The following is an 18,032-nucleotide window of genomic DNA, read 5'->3' as shown; positions in this document are numbered from 1 at the left end:
CTACAGAAGGACCTGGAATCAGCAGGTACATTTTTCTTTTTCAGATAAACTAATACTCAACCTCCAGGGCCTGAATGCACTCTCATTCCATTGCTCTCCATTGCTGAACAAAAGAGCATTCAAGCGCATTTAAAGTTTGTTCACAAAACATTTCGGCAATCTTGTGAAATACTGGGAGAATATAGTCAGGTCAGATGAGCCCAAAATTGAATTCTTTTGGATGCCATAATACACACCATGTTTGGTGGCCAAAAGGCACTGCTTATCACCCCAAAAATATTATCATACCAACAGTGAAGTTTGGAGGTGGGAACATAATGTGTGAGGCTGTTTTTCCCCATACGGCACTAGCAAACTTCAAAGTGAATGTTGTTTTATTAGTTTACCAACTGTATATGACCTGTAATGTATAATATTCTTCAGTCAACTCCACTGTATTGTTTTGTTAATTAAATAATTAATGTTCTTGTTTATGTTGTGCTGCTTTGATACCATCATTTCCCTCAGTATCAATAAAATGTATCATATCATATATAATTGAAGGAAGGATGAATGGACAAATGTACCAAGATATTCTTGATACAAATCGGCTGCCATCTACCAGGCTGATGAAGATGAAACGACAGAGGACATTTCAGCAAGACAATGATCCCAAACACACAGCCAATGAAACTCTCAATTAGTTTCAGAGAAAGAAAATAAAGCTGCTAGAATGGCCACGCCAATCATCTGACCTGAATCCCATACAAAATTTAAGGAAGGAACTAAAGCTCATAGTTCATAGAAGTAATCCACAGAACCTTAAGGATGTGAAGAGTGTTTGCGTGGAAGAATGGACCAAAATCACACCTGAGCAATGCATGCGAATGGTTTCTCCATAGAGGAGGTGTCTTGAAGCTGTCATCACAAACAAAGCATTTTGTACAAAGTATCAAATAAATTTCAGCAAGCGTGTTCAATAACTTTTTACTGTGTAATTTCTCATTATTAAACATCATTAATTTATGAATATCTATGGTTTGATTTCTTTGCCTGTATGGTTTGGATGGGTTGTTACCAACACCTGGTAAGAAAGTCATGTCAATAGCACCTTTAGAAATATATTTTGTTAGAATTGGTGATGTGTTCTGTTCAATACTTCTTTCACCCGCTGTAGATTCATTAGTGATCACTTCTGCTGATTCAGGGGAAGGGTCTAGATCAGGGGTCTCAAACTCAGCTGGGTGTATGGGCCGCATATAGAAAAAAAAAATGAGGGGGGCCGCATTATTTGCAGGACAAAGTGAACATTTTTAATGAATCCATGTTTTTTTTTCTATACATCTTGGATCACGTTTGTAAACATTTTTCGCTTGTTTATTATAACAAACGTGCACTTTTTTTGTTAAGTTTATATACAGAAAAGCATTTTTAATGTAAATAAATCCTAAAGCATGACTTTTTTTTTTTTTTTTTTTTTTTTTTTACATTTTATCACCTTCTTGTAATTGTTTTACAATTAGCAGCATCATGTAGTAATCTTAGCCAAAATCTTGTAGTAATGTGCCCATCCGTGTGCCCTGTAGTAAGGTGCTCATCCTTGTGGTATTGTGCCCAGTAGTATAGTGCCCATCCTTGTGCCCTGTAGTATTGTGCCCAGTAATATTGTTCCAATCCTTGTAGTATTGTGCTCATCCTTGTAGTATTGTGCTCTGTAGTATTCTGCCAATTCCCGTAGTATTGTGGCCATCCCTGTAGTATTCAGCCCATCCTTGTAGTATTCAGCCCATCCCTGTAGTATTGTGGCCATCCCTGTAGTATTCTGGCCATCCCTGTAGTATTCTGCCCATCCCTGTAGTATTTTGCCCATCCCTGTAGTATTCTGCCCATCCCTGTAGTATTCTGCCCATCCCTGTAGTATTGTGGCCATCCCTGTAGTATTGTGCCCATCCCTGTAGTATTCTGCCCATCCCTGTAGTATTCTGCCCATCCCTGTAGTATTGTGGCCATCCCTGTAGTATTGTGGCCATCCCTGTAGTATTCTGCCCACCCTTGTAGTATTGTGGCCATCCCTGTAATATTCTGCCCATCCTTGTAGTATTGTGGCCATCCCTGTAGTATTGTGGCCATCCTTGTAGTATTCTGCCCATCCCTGTAGTATTGTGGCCATCCCTGTAGTATTCTGCCCACCCTTGTAGTATTGTGGCCATCCCTGTCGTATTGTGGCCATCCCTGTAGTATTCTGCCCACCCTTGTAGTATTGTGGCCATCCCTGTAATATTCTGCCCATCCTTGTAGTATTGTGACCATCCCTGTAGTATTGTGGCCATCCCTGTAGTATTCTGCCCATCCCTGTAGTATTCTGCCCATCCCTGTAGTATTCTGCCCATCCCTGTAGTATTCTGCCCATCCCTGTAGTATTCTGCCCACCCTTGTAGTATTGTGGCCATCCCTGTAGTATTCTGCCCACCCTTGTAGTATTGTGGCCATCTCTGTAGTATTCTGCCCACCCTTGTAGTATTGTGGCCATCCCTGTAGTATTCTGCCCACCCTTGTAGTATTGTGGCCATCCCTGTAGTATTCTGCCCACCCTTGTAGTATTGTGGCCATCCCTGTAGTATTCTGCCCATCCTTTAGTAATACGCAAACAAACAAAAAAAAATCTCCTCACCTTTGCTTCGTTCCCTGTGTGCCCACAATCAGTACTTGCAGAGTTTTGGATGCAGCATGCTTCAGCTGCGTCCAAAACCCTGCTATGTATGGTAAAAGCACAGTGGGCATGGGATTTCTAAAAATCCCATGCCCACTGTGCGTGTGCGGCCCGCAGTGAAAACGGAACTGCGGTGTGGCTTCCAGAGGCCGCAGCATGTGAATTTATGCTGCGGCATCTGAAGCGTCCTCCCTAGGCAGAGCACAGCGAGGAGACCGCAGCGGCCCGAACCCCTGATCGCAGGCACGGGCAGCTGCGGTCTCCTAAGGAGTAGACTTGCGGCCCCGCCGATCAGGACGCGCTGTGTCCAGCACGCAGCGGGTTCTGAACTTGAGCACGTACCTTACCTGCTTGTCGCGGCCCGTGATGATCGCGGCTCTGTGCTGAGGGTCGGCGCCGGCAGGAACTTCACTGCATTTGAATCCATTTGCGGTGCAGCGCAGAGGAGCTGTGTCTGGACCAATGGCTGCTGCCTGCCAATCAGATGCAAGGAAGTGACGTCGCTGTATGACGTCACCTCCTTGCATCTGATTGGCAGACAGCAGCAGCAACTGGGATAGAACTGACAGCTCCTTGCGCGGCACCGCAGATGGATTCAAATGCAGTAAAGTTCCTGCCGGCGCCGACCCTCAGCATAGAGCCGCGATTTGTCACGGGGTCTGCGGGCCACAACAAACAGCCTCAGGGGCCGCATGCGGCCCGCGGGCCGCGTGTTTGAGACCCCTGGTCTAGATGATGGAGATTGAAAACAAATTTAGTGGAGAAGTATAGAGAGGTGATAGACACCTAGACACCTTTGTTGCACGTAATTTTTTTTTTCTCGGATAGCACACAGACTTATACACCCATTCTATTAAAAATATCTGTGTTATTTGCCTGTGAAGCCCAGAGCTTGTCCTGTTTATAGGATCAGACTGGGCCATTCAAGTCTATGGGAATCCCTATAAAATGGACAAAGAACAGAAGACAGTCTTTTTATTTCAGTTTTTCATTTGGGCTTTACTCATTTTTAACTGATCCATTGATATCAATGGATAAAAAAAGGTTCAGACAGTCTATCTGCTTCAGTGAAAACAAACAAATTTGCGAGAAACAAACATATACAGCTAAGATAAGACCCAAGAAACAATTAGGCTAAGTTCGCACACTGCGTTTTTTTGACGCTGCGTTTTTGGCCGCTAAAAACGCACAAAAACGCACCCGCGTCGAAAAAAACGCGTCAAAAACGCATGCGTTTTTACCGCGATTTGGTGCGTTTTTGGCTGCGTTTTGCTGCGTTTTTTATCTCTGCGTTTTGCTGCGTTTTTACAATGCATTGCATGGGGGAAAACGCAGGAAAGAATTGACATGTCCATTTTTTTTTCAAGCTCAAAAACGCAGCTTAAAAAAAAAGTCGTGTGCGGACAGCAAAAATGTAAACTCATAGACTTTGCTGGGGAAGCAAAGTCATGCAGTTTTGAGGCCAAAAACGCACCCGAAAAACGCGCAAAAATGCCGCGAAAAACGCACTGTGCACACATAGCCTAAGTCTGTTTCTCTTGGATGGTAACGCACGCGAATGTGTGCATGCAGCCTACTTTGGCTCATCATGGCCATATGTTTTGCTTACAACATATCAGTCTGCATACAATAGAGAATATCTTTTTACTGCTACTACATTTCTCAATTTGTGAATTCATCTCTATTTCTAGAAGTGCAAACGTTTTCAGTGGTTCCCAACGACCAGGCCTTGAGCGAGGGCCAGGATGCCCAATTTCCATGTATTGCAAGTGGACAACCAGCTCCAGTTATAACCTGGACTAAACAAGGTAATGCCTGAAACATTTCCCATGATGATTGTTGTAAGCTTCTAAAAATAAATAGAAAGGCATTGCTGTATTGGTCTGTGACTTCGGCATCAAATTGTTCAGCTATGCAACACAAGCGTCATGCCCAGAATCTCTAAATAACTAGCATGTATCATATTACTTAAAGGGGTTGTTCACTACTTGGCTTCAATGTCCTCACCTTTGTACAAATCTAACATTAAGAATAAATGAGAGGGAAGCCACAGCTCTGATTTAAAGGGGTTGTCTACAACCCTTTCCGATTCCACGTTTCCCCCAGGTAACATAATAAAGCATATACTCGCCACCCCCCATTCCAGCATCATTCCGGCGGTGCTGTAGTTTGCGTTCCCGGGGCTCACGCAAGCCCTGCGTCCAATCAGCGCCAACGTCTGTCCTTCCTCCCCAACAAGTTAATCAACAGGAAGTAAGCACTGCAGGTGCCGTTCACTTCCTGTTGATTGCTTGTTTGGTCTGAAGGCAGGAGGACAGAATCCGGCGATGATTGTAAGCGGGGCTCACGTGACTTTACAACTCCACATGAGCCACTTGGAACACGAACCGCAGCACCGCTGGAACGGCGCTGGTATGGGAGGTGAGTATAGGTTTTATTATTTTCCCTGGGGGAAACATGTGGAATCAGAAGAAGTCCTAGTAGTGGACAACCCTTATAAGGGAATATAAATATATATACAGTACTGTATATATTTTTATAATTACACATTATACAATATTCTACTGTAATTTATGTATCAAAGATTTCCGCTTGCTGTAATTCAGGAAAAACCTAATTTTTCACTTCCAGTGGATAAAAATCTGTCCTGGTTATGTGATGTGAAAATTGTAACTGACGCTAGCTATATACCCCTGCAATTATCATGCCACCAGAATGTTTTATTATCTTTGGCAAGAAAACAATAAGTAGTGTATTCAATAACAGCAAGCAGAGATATTCAAAACTGTGAATAATTAATACAAAAAGTATATATAGAAATAATATAGCTTTTATTGTACAAATAGATTATATACAGTTAGGTCCAGAAATATTTGGACAGTGACACAAGTTTTGTTATTTTAGCTGTTTACAAAAACATGTTCAGAAATACAATTATATATATAATACGGGCTGAAAGTGCACACTCCCAGCTGCAATATGAGAGTTTTCACATCCAAATCGGAGAAAGGGTTTAGGAATCATAGCTCTGTAATGCATAGCCTCCTCTTTTTAAAGGGACCAAAAGTAATTGGACAAGGGACTCTAAGGGCTGCAATTAACTCTGAAGGTGTCTCCCTCGTTAACCTGTAATCAATGAAGTAGTTAAAAGGTCTGGGGTTGATTACAGGTGTGTGGTTTTGCATTTGGAAGCTGTTGCTGTGACCAGACAACATGCGGTCTAAGGAACTCTCAATTGAGGTGAAGCAGAACATCCTGAGGCTGAAAAAAAAGAAAAAATCCATCAGAGAAATAGCAGACATGCTTGGAGTAGCAAAATCAACAGTCGGGTACATTCTGAGAAAAAAGGAATTGACTGGTGAGCTTGGGAACTCAAAAAGGCCTGGGCGTCCACGGATGACAACAGTGGTGGATGATCGCCGCATACTTTCTTTGGTGAAGAAGAACCCGTTCACAACATCAACTGAAGTCCAGAAGACTCTCAGTGAAGTAGGTGTATCTGTCTCTAAGTCAACAGTAAAGAGAAGACTCCATGAAAGTAAATACAAAGGGTTCACATCTAGATGCAAACCATTCATCAATTCCAAAAATAGACAGGCCAGAGTTAAATTTGCTGAAAAACACCTCATGAAGCCAGCTCAGTTCTGGAAAAGTATTCTATGGACAGATGAGACAAAGATCAACCTGTACCAGAATGATGGGAAGAAAAAAGTTTGGAGAAGAAAGGGAACGGCACATGATCCAAGGCACACCACATCCTCTGTAAAACATGGTGGAGGCAACGTGATGGCATGGGCATGCATGGCTTTCAATGGCACTGGGTCACTTGTGTTTATTGATGACATAACAGCAGACAAGAGTAGCCGGATGAATTCTGAAGTGTACTGGGATATACTTTCAGCCCAGATTCAGCCAAATGCCGCAAAGTTGATCGGACGGCGCTTCATAGTACAGATGGACAATGACCCCAAGCATACAGCCAAAGCTACCCAGGAGTTCATGAGTGCAAAAAAGTGGAATATTCTACAATGGCCAAGTCAATCACCAGATCTTAACCCAATTGAGCATGCATTTCACTTGCTCAAATCCAGACTTAAGACGGAAAGACCCACAAACAAGCAAGACCTGAAGGCTGCGGCTGGAAAGGCCTGGCAAAGCATTAAGAAGGAGGAAACCCAGCGTTTGGTGATGTCCATGGGTTCCAGACTTAAGGCAGTGATTGCCTCCAAAGGATTCGCAATAAAATATTGAAAATAAAAATATTTTGTTTGGGTTTGGTTTATTTGTCCAATTACTTTTGACCTCCTAAAATGTGGAGTGTTTGTAAAGAAATGTGTACAATTCCTACAATTTCTATCAGATATTTTTGTTCAAACCTTCAAATTAAACGTTACAATCTGCACTTGAATTCTGTTGTAGAGGTTTCATTTCAAATCCAGTGTGGTGGCATGCAGAGCCCAACTCGCGAAAATTGTGTCACTGTCCAAATATTTCTGGACCTACCTCTATATATATATATATATATATATATATATATATATATATATATATATATATATACACCATATATATATATATATATATATATATATATACTAGCCGTAGTTCCCGGGCGTTGCCCGGGATAGTAACTGTCTCTCTGTCTCTCTCCCAGTCTCTGTCTGTGTGTCGCTGTCTGTGTGTCTCTCTGTCTGTCTCTTTCCTTGTCTGTCTGTGTCTATGTCTCTGTCTGACTATTTCTATCTCTGTCTGTATTTGTATCAGTCCATCTGTCTCCATCTCTGTGTCTGTCTGTCTCTATCTCTGTGTCTGTCTCTATGTGTGTGTGTGTCTGTCTGTCTATTTCCCCGTCTGTCTCTTTTCCGTCTGTCTTGGTCTGTCTCTTTCCAGGTCTGTCTCTTTCCAGGTCAGTCTCTTTCCAGGTCTGTCTCTTTCCAGGTCTATCTTTTTCACTGTCTGTCTCTTTCCCCGTCTGTCTCTTTTCCCGTCTGTCTCTTTCCCCGGCTGTCTCTTTCCCTGGCTGTCTCTTTCCCTGGCTGTCTCTTTCGAGGGCTGTCTCTTTCCCCGGCTGTCTCTTTCCCCGGCTGTCTCTTTCCCCGGCTGTCTCTTTCGAGGGCTGTCTCTTTCCGCGTCTGTCTCTTTCCAGGTCTGTCTCTTTCCCCGTCTGTCTCTTTCCCCGTCTGTCTCTTTCCCCGTCTGTCTCTTTCCCCGTCTGTCTCTTTCCCCGTCTGTCTCTTTCCCCGTCTGTCTCTTTCCCCGTCTGTCTCTTTCCCCGTCTGTCTCAGTCCAGGTCTGTCTCTTTCCAGGTCTGTCTCTTTCCAGGTCTGTTTCTTTCCCCGGCTGTCTCTTTCCCCGGCTGTCTCTTTCCCCGTCTGTCTCTTTCCCCATCTGTCTCTTTCCCCATCTGTCTCTTTCCCCATCTGTCTCTTTCCCCATCTGTCTCTTTCCCCGGCTGTCTATTTCCCCGGCTGTCTATTTCCCCGACTGTCTATTTCCACGGCTGTCTCTTTCCACGGCTGTCTCTTTCCACGGCTGTCTCTTTCCAGGGCTGTCTCTTTCCAGGGCTGTCTCTTTCCCCGTCTGTCTCTTTCCAGGGCTATCTCTTTCCAGGGCTGTCTCTTTGCTCAGCTGACTCTTTCCTGGACTCTCTTTTCAGGGATGTCTCTTTCCCCATCTGTCTCTTTCCAGGGCTGTCTCTTTGCCCGTCTGTCTCTTTGCCCGTCTGTCTCTTTCCAGGTCTGTCTCTTTCCAGGTCTGTCTCTTTGACCGTCTGTCTCTGTCTGTGTCTCTGTCTGTCTTTTTCTGTCTCTCTATCCCTCTCTCCACCGACATCATATAACCTCACGCATAAGCTTCAACTAACAGTTTATTTTGTTCCTATAGCAACCACTGACCGTTGCTATTAATAACCTATAGCTCCCACCTCCATTCAGTGTAATGGCGGCAGGATTTTAGAGACTAAGTGTAAAGCACGGGGTTAATTCTTTTCTGTCAAAGCATAGTCTACGACGCTCCCTGGGTCACATGAGGCGTCTCTGCAAAATTTCGTGATTGTAAATGCGACCGTGCGGATTCCTTATATATATATATATATATATATATATATATATATATATATATATATATATAACCTTGCAAAAGTATTCAGCTCCCTTGAATTTTTCAACCTTTTCCCACATTTTAGGCTTCAAACATAATGATAAAGATTTTAATGTTATGGTGAAGAATCAACAACAAGTGGGACACAATTGTGAAGTTGAACAACATTTATTGCTTATTTTAAACTGAAAATTGGGGCGTGCAATATTATTCGTCCCCTTTACTTTCAGTGCAGCAAACTCACTCCAGAAGTTCATTGAGGATCTCTGAATGATCCAATGTTGTCCTAAATGACTGATGATGATAAATATAATCCACCTGTGTGTAATCAAGTCTCCGTATAAATGCACCTGCTCTGTGATAGTCTCAGTGTTCTGTTTAAAGCACAGAGAGCATCATGAAGACCAAGGAACACTACAGGCAGGTCCGTGGTACTGTTGTGGAGAAGTTTAAAGACGGATTTAGTTGCAAAAAGTTTTCCAAAACTTTAAACATTCCAAGGAGCACTGTGCAAGTGATCATATTGAAATGGAAGGAGTATCATACTGTCAGGGCCAGGCGGTCGGGCAGACCCAGGAGGTGGATCCACTGGGCCGAACTCTAAGATGGTGGTAAGGAGTCCGGTAGCTGAAGCACTATGGGCAGTAGAACAGTCCGTGCCAGTGAGTGTAACGAAGGAGTCCCTGGGACCGCGGAGTCACAGATGGTAGTCCGGGTGACGTAGCTCAGGTTCGGAAGCCGAGGTGATGTCAGGCGGGGTCCGGAACCTTTGGAGCGAGATGACGGGTCACCGCAGGGATCCGAGATGGTACGGACTGTCAGATGGCAGACGGACAGCGTGCGGGGTTCGGGATTCAGCAGGACCGGATGGCGAGGCAGGATCAGCTCTAGAAGAGAGATACGTGAGTATGGCACGAAGACACAAGGAGACCTGACTCCTAGCTTGGAAAACACGAAGATCAGGCCCCGCCCTCTTGGACAATACACCCCTTTATACCCTGTACCTGTTTAGCCTCATTTCCTGTTAATGGACGCTGGCCCTTTAAGAAAGGGTCAGTGACCGCGCGCGCGCCCTAATGCGCATGCGCGCAGCCCGGGTGCCAGAAGCCAGGGAAGGAGGCTGAGAAGAGGACGCAGGGGAGCCGGCCAGGGCCTGGGAAGCCGTCGGGCGCCGCGATCGGAGACCAGGGGGCCTGGGAAGGACGGGCACCGGAGCCAAGGACCCGGGGAGCGTGGCAGGTGAGCCGGGGAGCGGGGCTGAGGACCCGGGGAGCGGAGCGGAGGACCCGGGGAGGGGAGCCAAGGACCCGGGGAGCGTGACAGTACCCCCCCCCCACGCCCCCCTCCCCGCAACCGGGACATGAAGGCACGGATCAGAGGAGTGCCCTCCAGAAGCGGGAGGTGAACTGAGTTCCTCTGTCGGACACGATGTGGGATGGAAAGCCATGCAAGCGGAAGATGTGATGGATATAGGCTTCCGCGAGTTCCTGAGCAGAGGGCAGTCCAGCCATGGGGATGAAGTGAGCCATTTTGGAGAACCGGTCCACCACGACCCATATGACTGTGTGTCCAGAGGATAATGGCAAGTCCGTAATAAAATCCATCGCTATGTGTTGCCACGGAACTGAGGGTATAGGCAGAGGCAGAAGACGGCCATAGGGCAGGTGTTTGGGCGTCTTGTTTCTGGCACAAGAGGAGCAGGCAGAGACAAAAGCAGCGACGTCCGTGCGAAGGGATGGCCACCAGTAATGGCGTACAATCGCACCCCATGTTCTCTTCTGGCCTGCATGACCGGCTGTTTTTGAGGCATGACCCCAGTGTAACACTTTTTGCCTGTCAGTCTCAGAGACATAGGTCTTTCCGGGCGGTATCTGGGCCAGGGTGACAGGGGCCACCGAAATGATCTTGCTAGGAGAGATGATGGGTTGGGTAGTCTCTTCCTCCTGCTCCATGGGCATGAAAGACCTAGACAAAGCATCAGCGCGTACGTTCTTGTCCGCGGGTCGGAAATGGAGCTGGAAGTCAAACCTGGCAAAGAATAGGGACCACCTGGCTTGCCGTGGGTTCAGTCGCTGAGCGGACCGCAGGTATTCCAGGTTCTTGTGGTCCGTGTAGATAATCACGGGGTACACTGCTCCTTCCAGGAGGTAGCGCCACTCCTCCAGAGCCAGTTTGACCGCCAATAGTTCTCGGTCACCGATGGTGTAATTACGTTCAGGCGCTGAGAAGCTCTTGGAGAAGAAACCGCACGTCACCATCTTGCCGGAGGAGGACTTCTGCATGAGCACTGCTCCGGCTCCCGAGGAGGAGGCATCCACCTCCAAGGTGAACTGGCGGTTTAACTCCGGGCGGTGGAGTACAGGAGCGGAGGCAAATGCTCGCTTCAGTGAGCAAAACGCGGCGTCGGCCGCAGGTGACCAGTCCTTTGGATTAGCCTCCTTTTTGGTCAAAGCGGAGAGAGGAGCAGTCAGGGCAGAGAAGTGAGGGATAAACTGGCGGTAGTAGTTGGCGAATCCCAGGAACCGTTGGATTGCCTTCAGTCCAGAAGGGGGAGGCCAGTTGAGTATGGAGGAGACCTTCTTTGGATCCATCTGCAGTCCAGTGCCCGAGATGATGTATCCCAGGAAAGGGAGAGAAGACTGCTCAAAGACACACTTCTCATATTTGGCGTAGAGACGATTCTCTCTCAGTCTTTGTAAAACCAGCTGTACGTTCTCTCTGTGGGTCTGGAGGTCCGGAGAGAAGATAAGGATGTCATCCAGATAAACTACTACACAGATGTAGAGGAGGTCCCGGAATATGTCGTTCACCAATTCTTGGAAGACTGCTGGTGCGTTACACAGGCCGAAGGGCATCACGCAGTATTCATAATGCCCATCGCGAGTATTAAACGCGGTCTTCCATTCGTCCCCAGAGCGGATACGAACTAGGTTGTAGGCACCCCGAAGATCCAGCTTGGTGAACACACGGGCTCCTCTGAGCCGGTCGAACAATTCGGGGATGAGCGGCAGAGGGTACTTGTTTTTTACGGTGATCTGATTCAGACCCCGGTAGTCGATGCATGGGCGTAGGTCACCCTCTTTCTTCTTAACGAAGAAGAAGCCTGCTCCCGCAGGAGAGGAGGATCTCCGGATGAATCCCTTTGCCAGGCTTTCTGTGATGTAGGTGGACATGGCCCTGGTTTCGGCTGGAGACAACGGATATATCCGTCCTCGAGGCGGTGTTGTTCCTGGGAGCAGGTCGATGGCACAATCGTAGGGACGGTGTGGCGGAAGTACCTCAGACTCCTTCTTGTCAAAAACGTCTGCGAAGGACCAATAGGCCGAAGGCAGTTCCGGCAGGTTCTCTGGAACCGGAGGTCGTCGGATGGGTTGTATGGACTTCAGACACTTCTCATGACAAGCAGGACCCCATCGGGTGATTTCGCCAGTACCCCAGCTGACTGATGGTTCGTGTGTCCGCAACCAGGGAAGTCCCAGCAGGATTTGATGGGACATGTGTGGGAGGACGTAGAGAGCGATGTTCTCGGTGTGCAGGGCACCGATACGCAGTTCGACCGGACTGGTGACCCAGGAGATGGTATCAGAGAGGGGTCTCCCATCCACAGAGGCAATCACTAGGGGCTTCTCGAGTGGAGCAACAGGCAGCTGGTACTTGTCCACCGTGGCCTGCTGGATGAAATTGCCTGCTGCTCCAGAGTCGAGGTATGCCTCAGCCGTGAAGCGCGTCTCTCCCGTTGACACTTGCACAGTCCACATAACCGGGTCTGAGAGAGTCCCAGCACCTAGGGTGGCCTCTCCTACCAACCCTAGGCTTTGGAGTTTCCCGGCCTTTCCGGACAGGAGCGTAGGAGGTGTGTGTCCTCTCCGCAGTAAAAGCAGAGACCCTTGGCGAGCCGCTCTGCTCGACGTTGTTCAGACTGTCGTACTCGGTCGATCTACATGGGCTCGTGGACGGGAATCCCAGCTGTTGATGACTGAGATACGGAGGGCTTCTGTGGAGGAGAGGAATGCCGTACCGGACGTCTCTCACGAGACAGCTCTTTGGAGCGCTCCTGAAAACGTATGTCCACTCGAGTTGCTAGGGCAATCAGGGCATCTAGGGTGGAGGGCACGTCACGACCCGCCAACTCATCTTTGATGCGACTCGAGAGTCCTTCCCAGAAGGCGGCTGTTAGGGCCTCATTATTCCACCCGAGTTCTGAAGCCAAAGTGCGGAAACGGATGGCGTATTGGCCCACCGTCAGTGTTCCTTGACGTAAGCGGAGGAGGGATGAAGCAGATGCAGAGGCGCGTCCCGGCTCGTCAAAGGTGCTGCGAAAGGCCTGCAGGAACTCTTGAAGATCCTTGGTCATAGGGTCCTCCTTCTCCCACAACGTGTTCATCCACGCCAGTGCCTCGCCCTCCAGGTGAGACATGATGAAGGCGACCTTGGCTTGGTCGGAGGCAAACAGATGTGGCAGCTGCGTGAAATGGAGGGAGCATTGGTTTATAAACCCCCTGCAGGACTTGGGATCTCCGGCGTACCGGGGTGGTGAGGCCAAACGCAGTCTGGAAGCATCCGAAGAAGCAGCCACGGGAGCGGGGGACGTGGCTTGACTAGTGGCGGCTTGGGATGTCGAAGACGTGACTGCCGCTTGTAGCGTGGTCAGGCGGGTGTCCACGGAAGTCATAAAGTTCAGCATGCGGGTCTGGACTTCACGCTGGCGTTGGAGTTCCTCTTGCAAGGCTGCTAGTGCTGCAGCGGGATCCATGGCCTGATCTTACTGTCAGGGCCAGGCGGTCGGGCAGACCCAGGAGGTGGATCCACTGGGCCGAACTCTAAGATGGTGGTAAGGAGTCCGGTAGCTGAAGCACTATGGGCAGTAGAACAGTCCGTGCCAGTGAGTGTAACGAAGGAGTCCCTGGGACCGCGGAGTCACAGATGGTAGTCCGGGTGACGTAGCTCAGGTTCGGAAACCGAGGTGATGTCAGGCGGGGTCTGGAACCTTTGGAGCGAGATGACGGGTCACCGCAGGGATCCGAGATGGTACGGACTGTCAGATGGCAGACGGACAGCGTGCGGGGTTCGGGATTCAGCAGGACCGGATGGCGAGGCAGGATCAGCTCTAGAAGAGAGATACGTGAGTATGGCACGAAGACACAAGGAGACCTGACTCCTAGCTTGGAAAACACGAAGATCAGGCCCCGCCCTCTTGGACAATACACCCCTTTATACCCTGTACCTGTTTAGCCTCATTTCCTGTTAATGGACGCTGGCCCTTTAAAAAAGGGTCAGTGACCGCGCGCGCGCCCTAATGCGCATGCGCGCAGCCCGGGTGCCAGAAGCCAGGGAAGGAGGCTGAGAAGAGGACGCAGGGGAGCCGGCCAGGGCCTGGGAAGCCGTCGGGCGCCGCGATCGGAGACCAGGGGGCCTGGGAAGGACGGGCACCGGAGCCAAGGACCCGGGGAGCGTGGCAGGTGAGCCGGGGAGCGGGGCTGAGGACCCGGGGAGCGGAGCGGAGGACCCGGGGAGGGGAGCCAAGGACCCGGGGAGCGTGACACATACCACTGCAAATCTACCAAGACCCAGCTGTCCATTCAAACTTTCATCTCAAACAAGGAAAAGACTGATCAGAAATGCAGTCAAGAGGCCCATGATCACTCTGAATGAACTGCAGAGATCTACAGCTGAGGTGGGAGAGTCTGTCCATAGGACAAAAATCAGTCGTATACTGCACAAATCTGGCCTTTATGGAAGAGTAGCAAGGAGAAAGCCATTTCTCAAAGACATCCATAAAAAGTGTTGTTTAAAGTTTGCCATAAGCCACCTGGGAGACACACCAAACATGTGGAAGAAGGTGCTCTGGTCAGATGAAACCAAAATCGAACTCATTGGGCACAATGCCAAACGATATGTTTAGCGTAAAAGCAACACAGCTCATCACCCTGAACACACCATCCCCACTGTCAAACATGGTGGTGGCAGCATCATGGTTTGGGCCTGCTTTTCTTCAGCAGGGGCAGAGAAGATGGTTAAAATTGATGGGAAGATGCATGGAACCAAATACAGGACCATTCTTGAAGAAAACCTGTTGGAGTTTGTAAAAGACCTGAGACTGGGACGGAGATTTGTCTTCCAACAAGACAATGATCCCAAACATAAAGCAAAATCTACAATGGAATGGTCCACAAATAAACGTATCCAGGTGTTAGAATGGCCAAGTCAAAGTCCAGACCTGAATCCAATCGAGAATCTGTGGTATGAGCTGAAAACTGCTACTCACAAAAGCTCTCCATCCAACCTCACTCAGCTCCAGCTGTTTACAAATGAAGAATGGGCGAGAATTTCAGTCTCTTGATGTGCAAAACTGATAGAGACATTCCCCAAGCGACTGCAGCTGTAATCGCAGCAAAAGGTGGCGCTACAAAGTATTAACTTAAAGGTGACGAATAATATTGCTCCTCCCAATTTTCAGGTTTTTTTTTTTTTGAAAGTTTAAAATTAGGCAATAAATATCATTCACCTTCACAATTGTGTCCCACTTGTTGTTGATTCTTCACCATAACATTAAAATTTTTATATTTATGTTTGAAGCCTGAAATGTGGGAAAAGGTAGAAAAATTCAAGGGGGCCGAATAGTTTTGCAAGCCACTGTATATAGTGAAGCTGAAAATATCCCTTTAATAAGCCCTTCCTATTAGACTTCTAATTACAGTATAACACTGCTGTCCTGGCACGAGTCCCGTCTCAGCTGATCTCAGCTTGGGCTTTGTGCCACAAATTTTAGGGCTGCCAACCCTCTGCAGGGTATAAGGCACATGCTTCAGTACAGTGTCCTGAAAAGACTGCACTTAAAGTGAACTCGATACATGGAGGACAACTAGTTTGTAATCTGAATGGAAAAGTAATATTACACCTGCCATAGATGTAATAAATAAAAGCAATCCGACTTATCCACAACTTGATATGCATCACATCCATGGCAAAATAAACTCAAGGGATTCCCATGGAGCCTTATGCGGGCGTCACACGGGACGATAAATGGTGCGATCGCATAAGCGATCGCACCCGCCCCCGTCGTTTGTGCGTCACGGGCAATTAGTTGCCCGTGGCGCACAAAGTCATTTACCCACGTCACACATACTTACCTCCCAAACGACCTCACTGTGGGCAGCGAACATCCTCTTCCTGAAGGGGGAGGGACGTTCGGCATCACAGCGACGTCACACGGCAGCCGGCCAATAGAAGTGGAGCGGCAGAGATGAGCGGGACGTAAACATCCCGCCCACCACCTTCCTTCCGCATTGCCGGCGGGAGGCAGGTAAGCTGTGTTCGTCGCTCCCGGGGTGTCACACGGAGCGATGTGTGCTGCCACGGGAGCGACGAACAACCGGAGCACAGAAGGAGGAACGAGATTATGAAAATGAACGACGTGTCAATGATCAACGAGAAGGTATTTCTTCTAGTTCATAGGTGTCACACGGTACAATATCTCTGACGATGCCGGATGTGTGTCACTAACGACGTGACCCCGACGACATATCGCCAGATATATGGTACCGTGTGACGCCGACATTAGATTAAGACGACGTTCCTCATCAGGAGGACATGTGAAGAATGCCAGTCAATGATTGAAAAAAGTCCAACTAGTTATTCTTCCTATATCTGCCTTAGGAAATATAATTCCAATTGATTCCCCATTTGTCCAAAAATCATTTTTTTCAATGGTTTGACCATTATCAAATCTTAAAAACTGTCTACCCAATACACTCTGGAGAACATGGCCGTGTCTTGACCCACAAAATGCGACCTCTACTGGATTTGGGGATAATGTGATATTTTATAACTCATCAATGAAATATTGTTTCAAATTTGGATCATTTTTCATCAGGAGGTGAATTGCCAAATGATGGAAGGCATATAATTCACAAATCGGGGACTCTCCAGATCCTGAGAGTCAACCAGCAGGATGAGGGCAAGTATGAGTGTCATGCTACAAGTTCAATGGGGGTGAGCTCAGTGTCAGTACAGCTCTACGTACAGTCACAAGGTAAGGTTGACCTGTCTGAATGGGAGTATACATTTTTGTTTGTCTCTTCGATATCAGAGACTCTTCATGTGATGGTGAAATCTGTTTCCTGACAGACATGGTGCGCATTGGAGATGCCTACGTGGAGATGTCCTTACGTGAGGCTATACATAGCGTCAACGCCAGCTTCAACTCCACCCAAAGACATCTATTCAGCGGGTAGGTGGCTTTCTTCATAGGCATTTTAATGGAAGGTGCCTCATTTAATTTAGGAATTTTCATCTTCTGTTTGTGAGATTTTTATTTGGGGTATCTACTGAACGGGTTAAATGAATGTACTATCATTCAAGTCTTTATACAAATTTTGACTGTAATCTCTTTATGCAGGCTTCCTAAATCTCCCAGTGACCTGATGGCACTTTCTCGCTATCCCAGAGATCCTGAAGCTATTGAAACGGCAAGGGCTGCGGAAATCCTAGAGATGACTCTGCAGCTAATAGAGGAGCATGTCCAGCAAGGACTTCTTGAAGATCTTAACACCACAAGTAAGTGGTGACTTTGTAAAGTTTCAACCCTCTAAATAATTGATGATTTACATTTCCAATAATCTAGAATGTTTATCATTTCTACTGATCTCAAAATAGAAACCATCAGTAGATATGGAAACCGTCAGTAGGATTCATTTAAAAAAAAAAAAAATTAAAAAAAAAAAAAAAGTATTTCTGTTATACAAAGTATTAAGTAAGAATCTGTCATGGTCATCTCTCTTTGACAGTCTCAGGCTTTAAGTCTCTTATTACCATCTGAGACGCTACACATTAAATGTGATGTTTCTTTAAGGCATGTACAGGGTTAATGTCAGTTTTTTTGCTAGCAGCAAGCTTATTACCCCTGCTCAGGTGATAACCACGCCCAACCTGGATAAATATCGTCTGCTCCCAGCAGAGGGTGCCGATTTTTCAGAATTCATTTTGGAGTTTGTTCTTGAGCGGGAAGGAGGTGTTTGCTGCTGTTGTCTTCAGTTCTTTGGTGTGGATGTACCCTGTTGTTTAGTTATCTTCCCCTTACCTTATTTACCCTATATATATCTTCCTATAGTCCTCCTGGGGTGTTGGGCTGTGTGAGTTTTGTGGTTCCCCAGTCTGTGTTTGTCGAAGGGGTATTGTGACTGCTGGCCTGACCCTTTGGTGGTGGGTGTGGAGGGTGTTATACTAGGGTCTTGGACAGGAGATA

General features: G+C 47.4%; 1 protein-coding gene across 1 annotated transcript in view; it reads left to right on the top strand.

Moving 5' to 3' along the window:
- Positions 1 to 18,032, top strand: part of LOC142311755 (peroxidasin homolog) — a 101,057-nt gene that overhangs the window by 47,894 nt on the left and 35,131 nt on the right. Inside the window, exons 11-14 of the mRNA XM_075350449.1 lie at positions 4,381 to 4,497; positions 16,662 to 16,820; positions 16,916 to 17,018; positions 17,187 to 17,344. Of these exons, the coding sequence (XP_075206564.1) occupies positions 4,381 to 4,497; positions 16,662 to 16,820; positions 16,916 to 17,018; positions 17,187 to 17,344 (537 nt within the window). The remainder of the gene's footprint in view (positions 1 to 4,380; positions 4,498 to 16,661; positions 16,821 to 16,915; positions 17,019 to 17,186; positions 17,345 to 18,032) is intronic.

The sequence above is a fragment of the Anomaloglossus baeobatrachus genome, chromosome 5 (genome assembly GCF_048569485.1).
Source record: "Anomaloglossus baeobatrachus isolate aAnoBae1 chromosome 5, aAnoBae1.hap1, whole genome shotgun sequence".
Taxonomy (NCBI): Eukaryota; Metazoa; Chordata; class Amphibia; order Anura; family Aromobatidae; genus Anomaloglossus; species Anomaloglossus baeobatrachus.
Note: the sequence above shows the minus strand (reverse complement) of the source record. Positions and strands in the feature narration are given on the sequence as shown.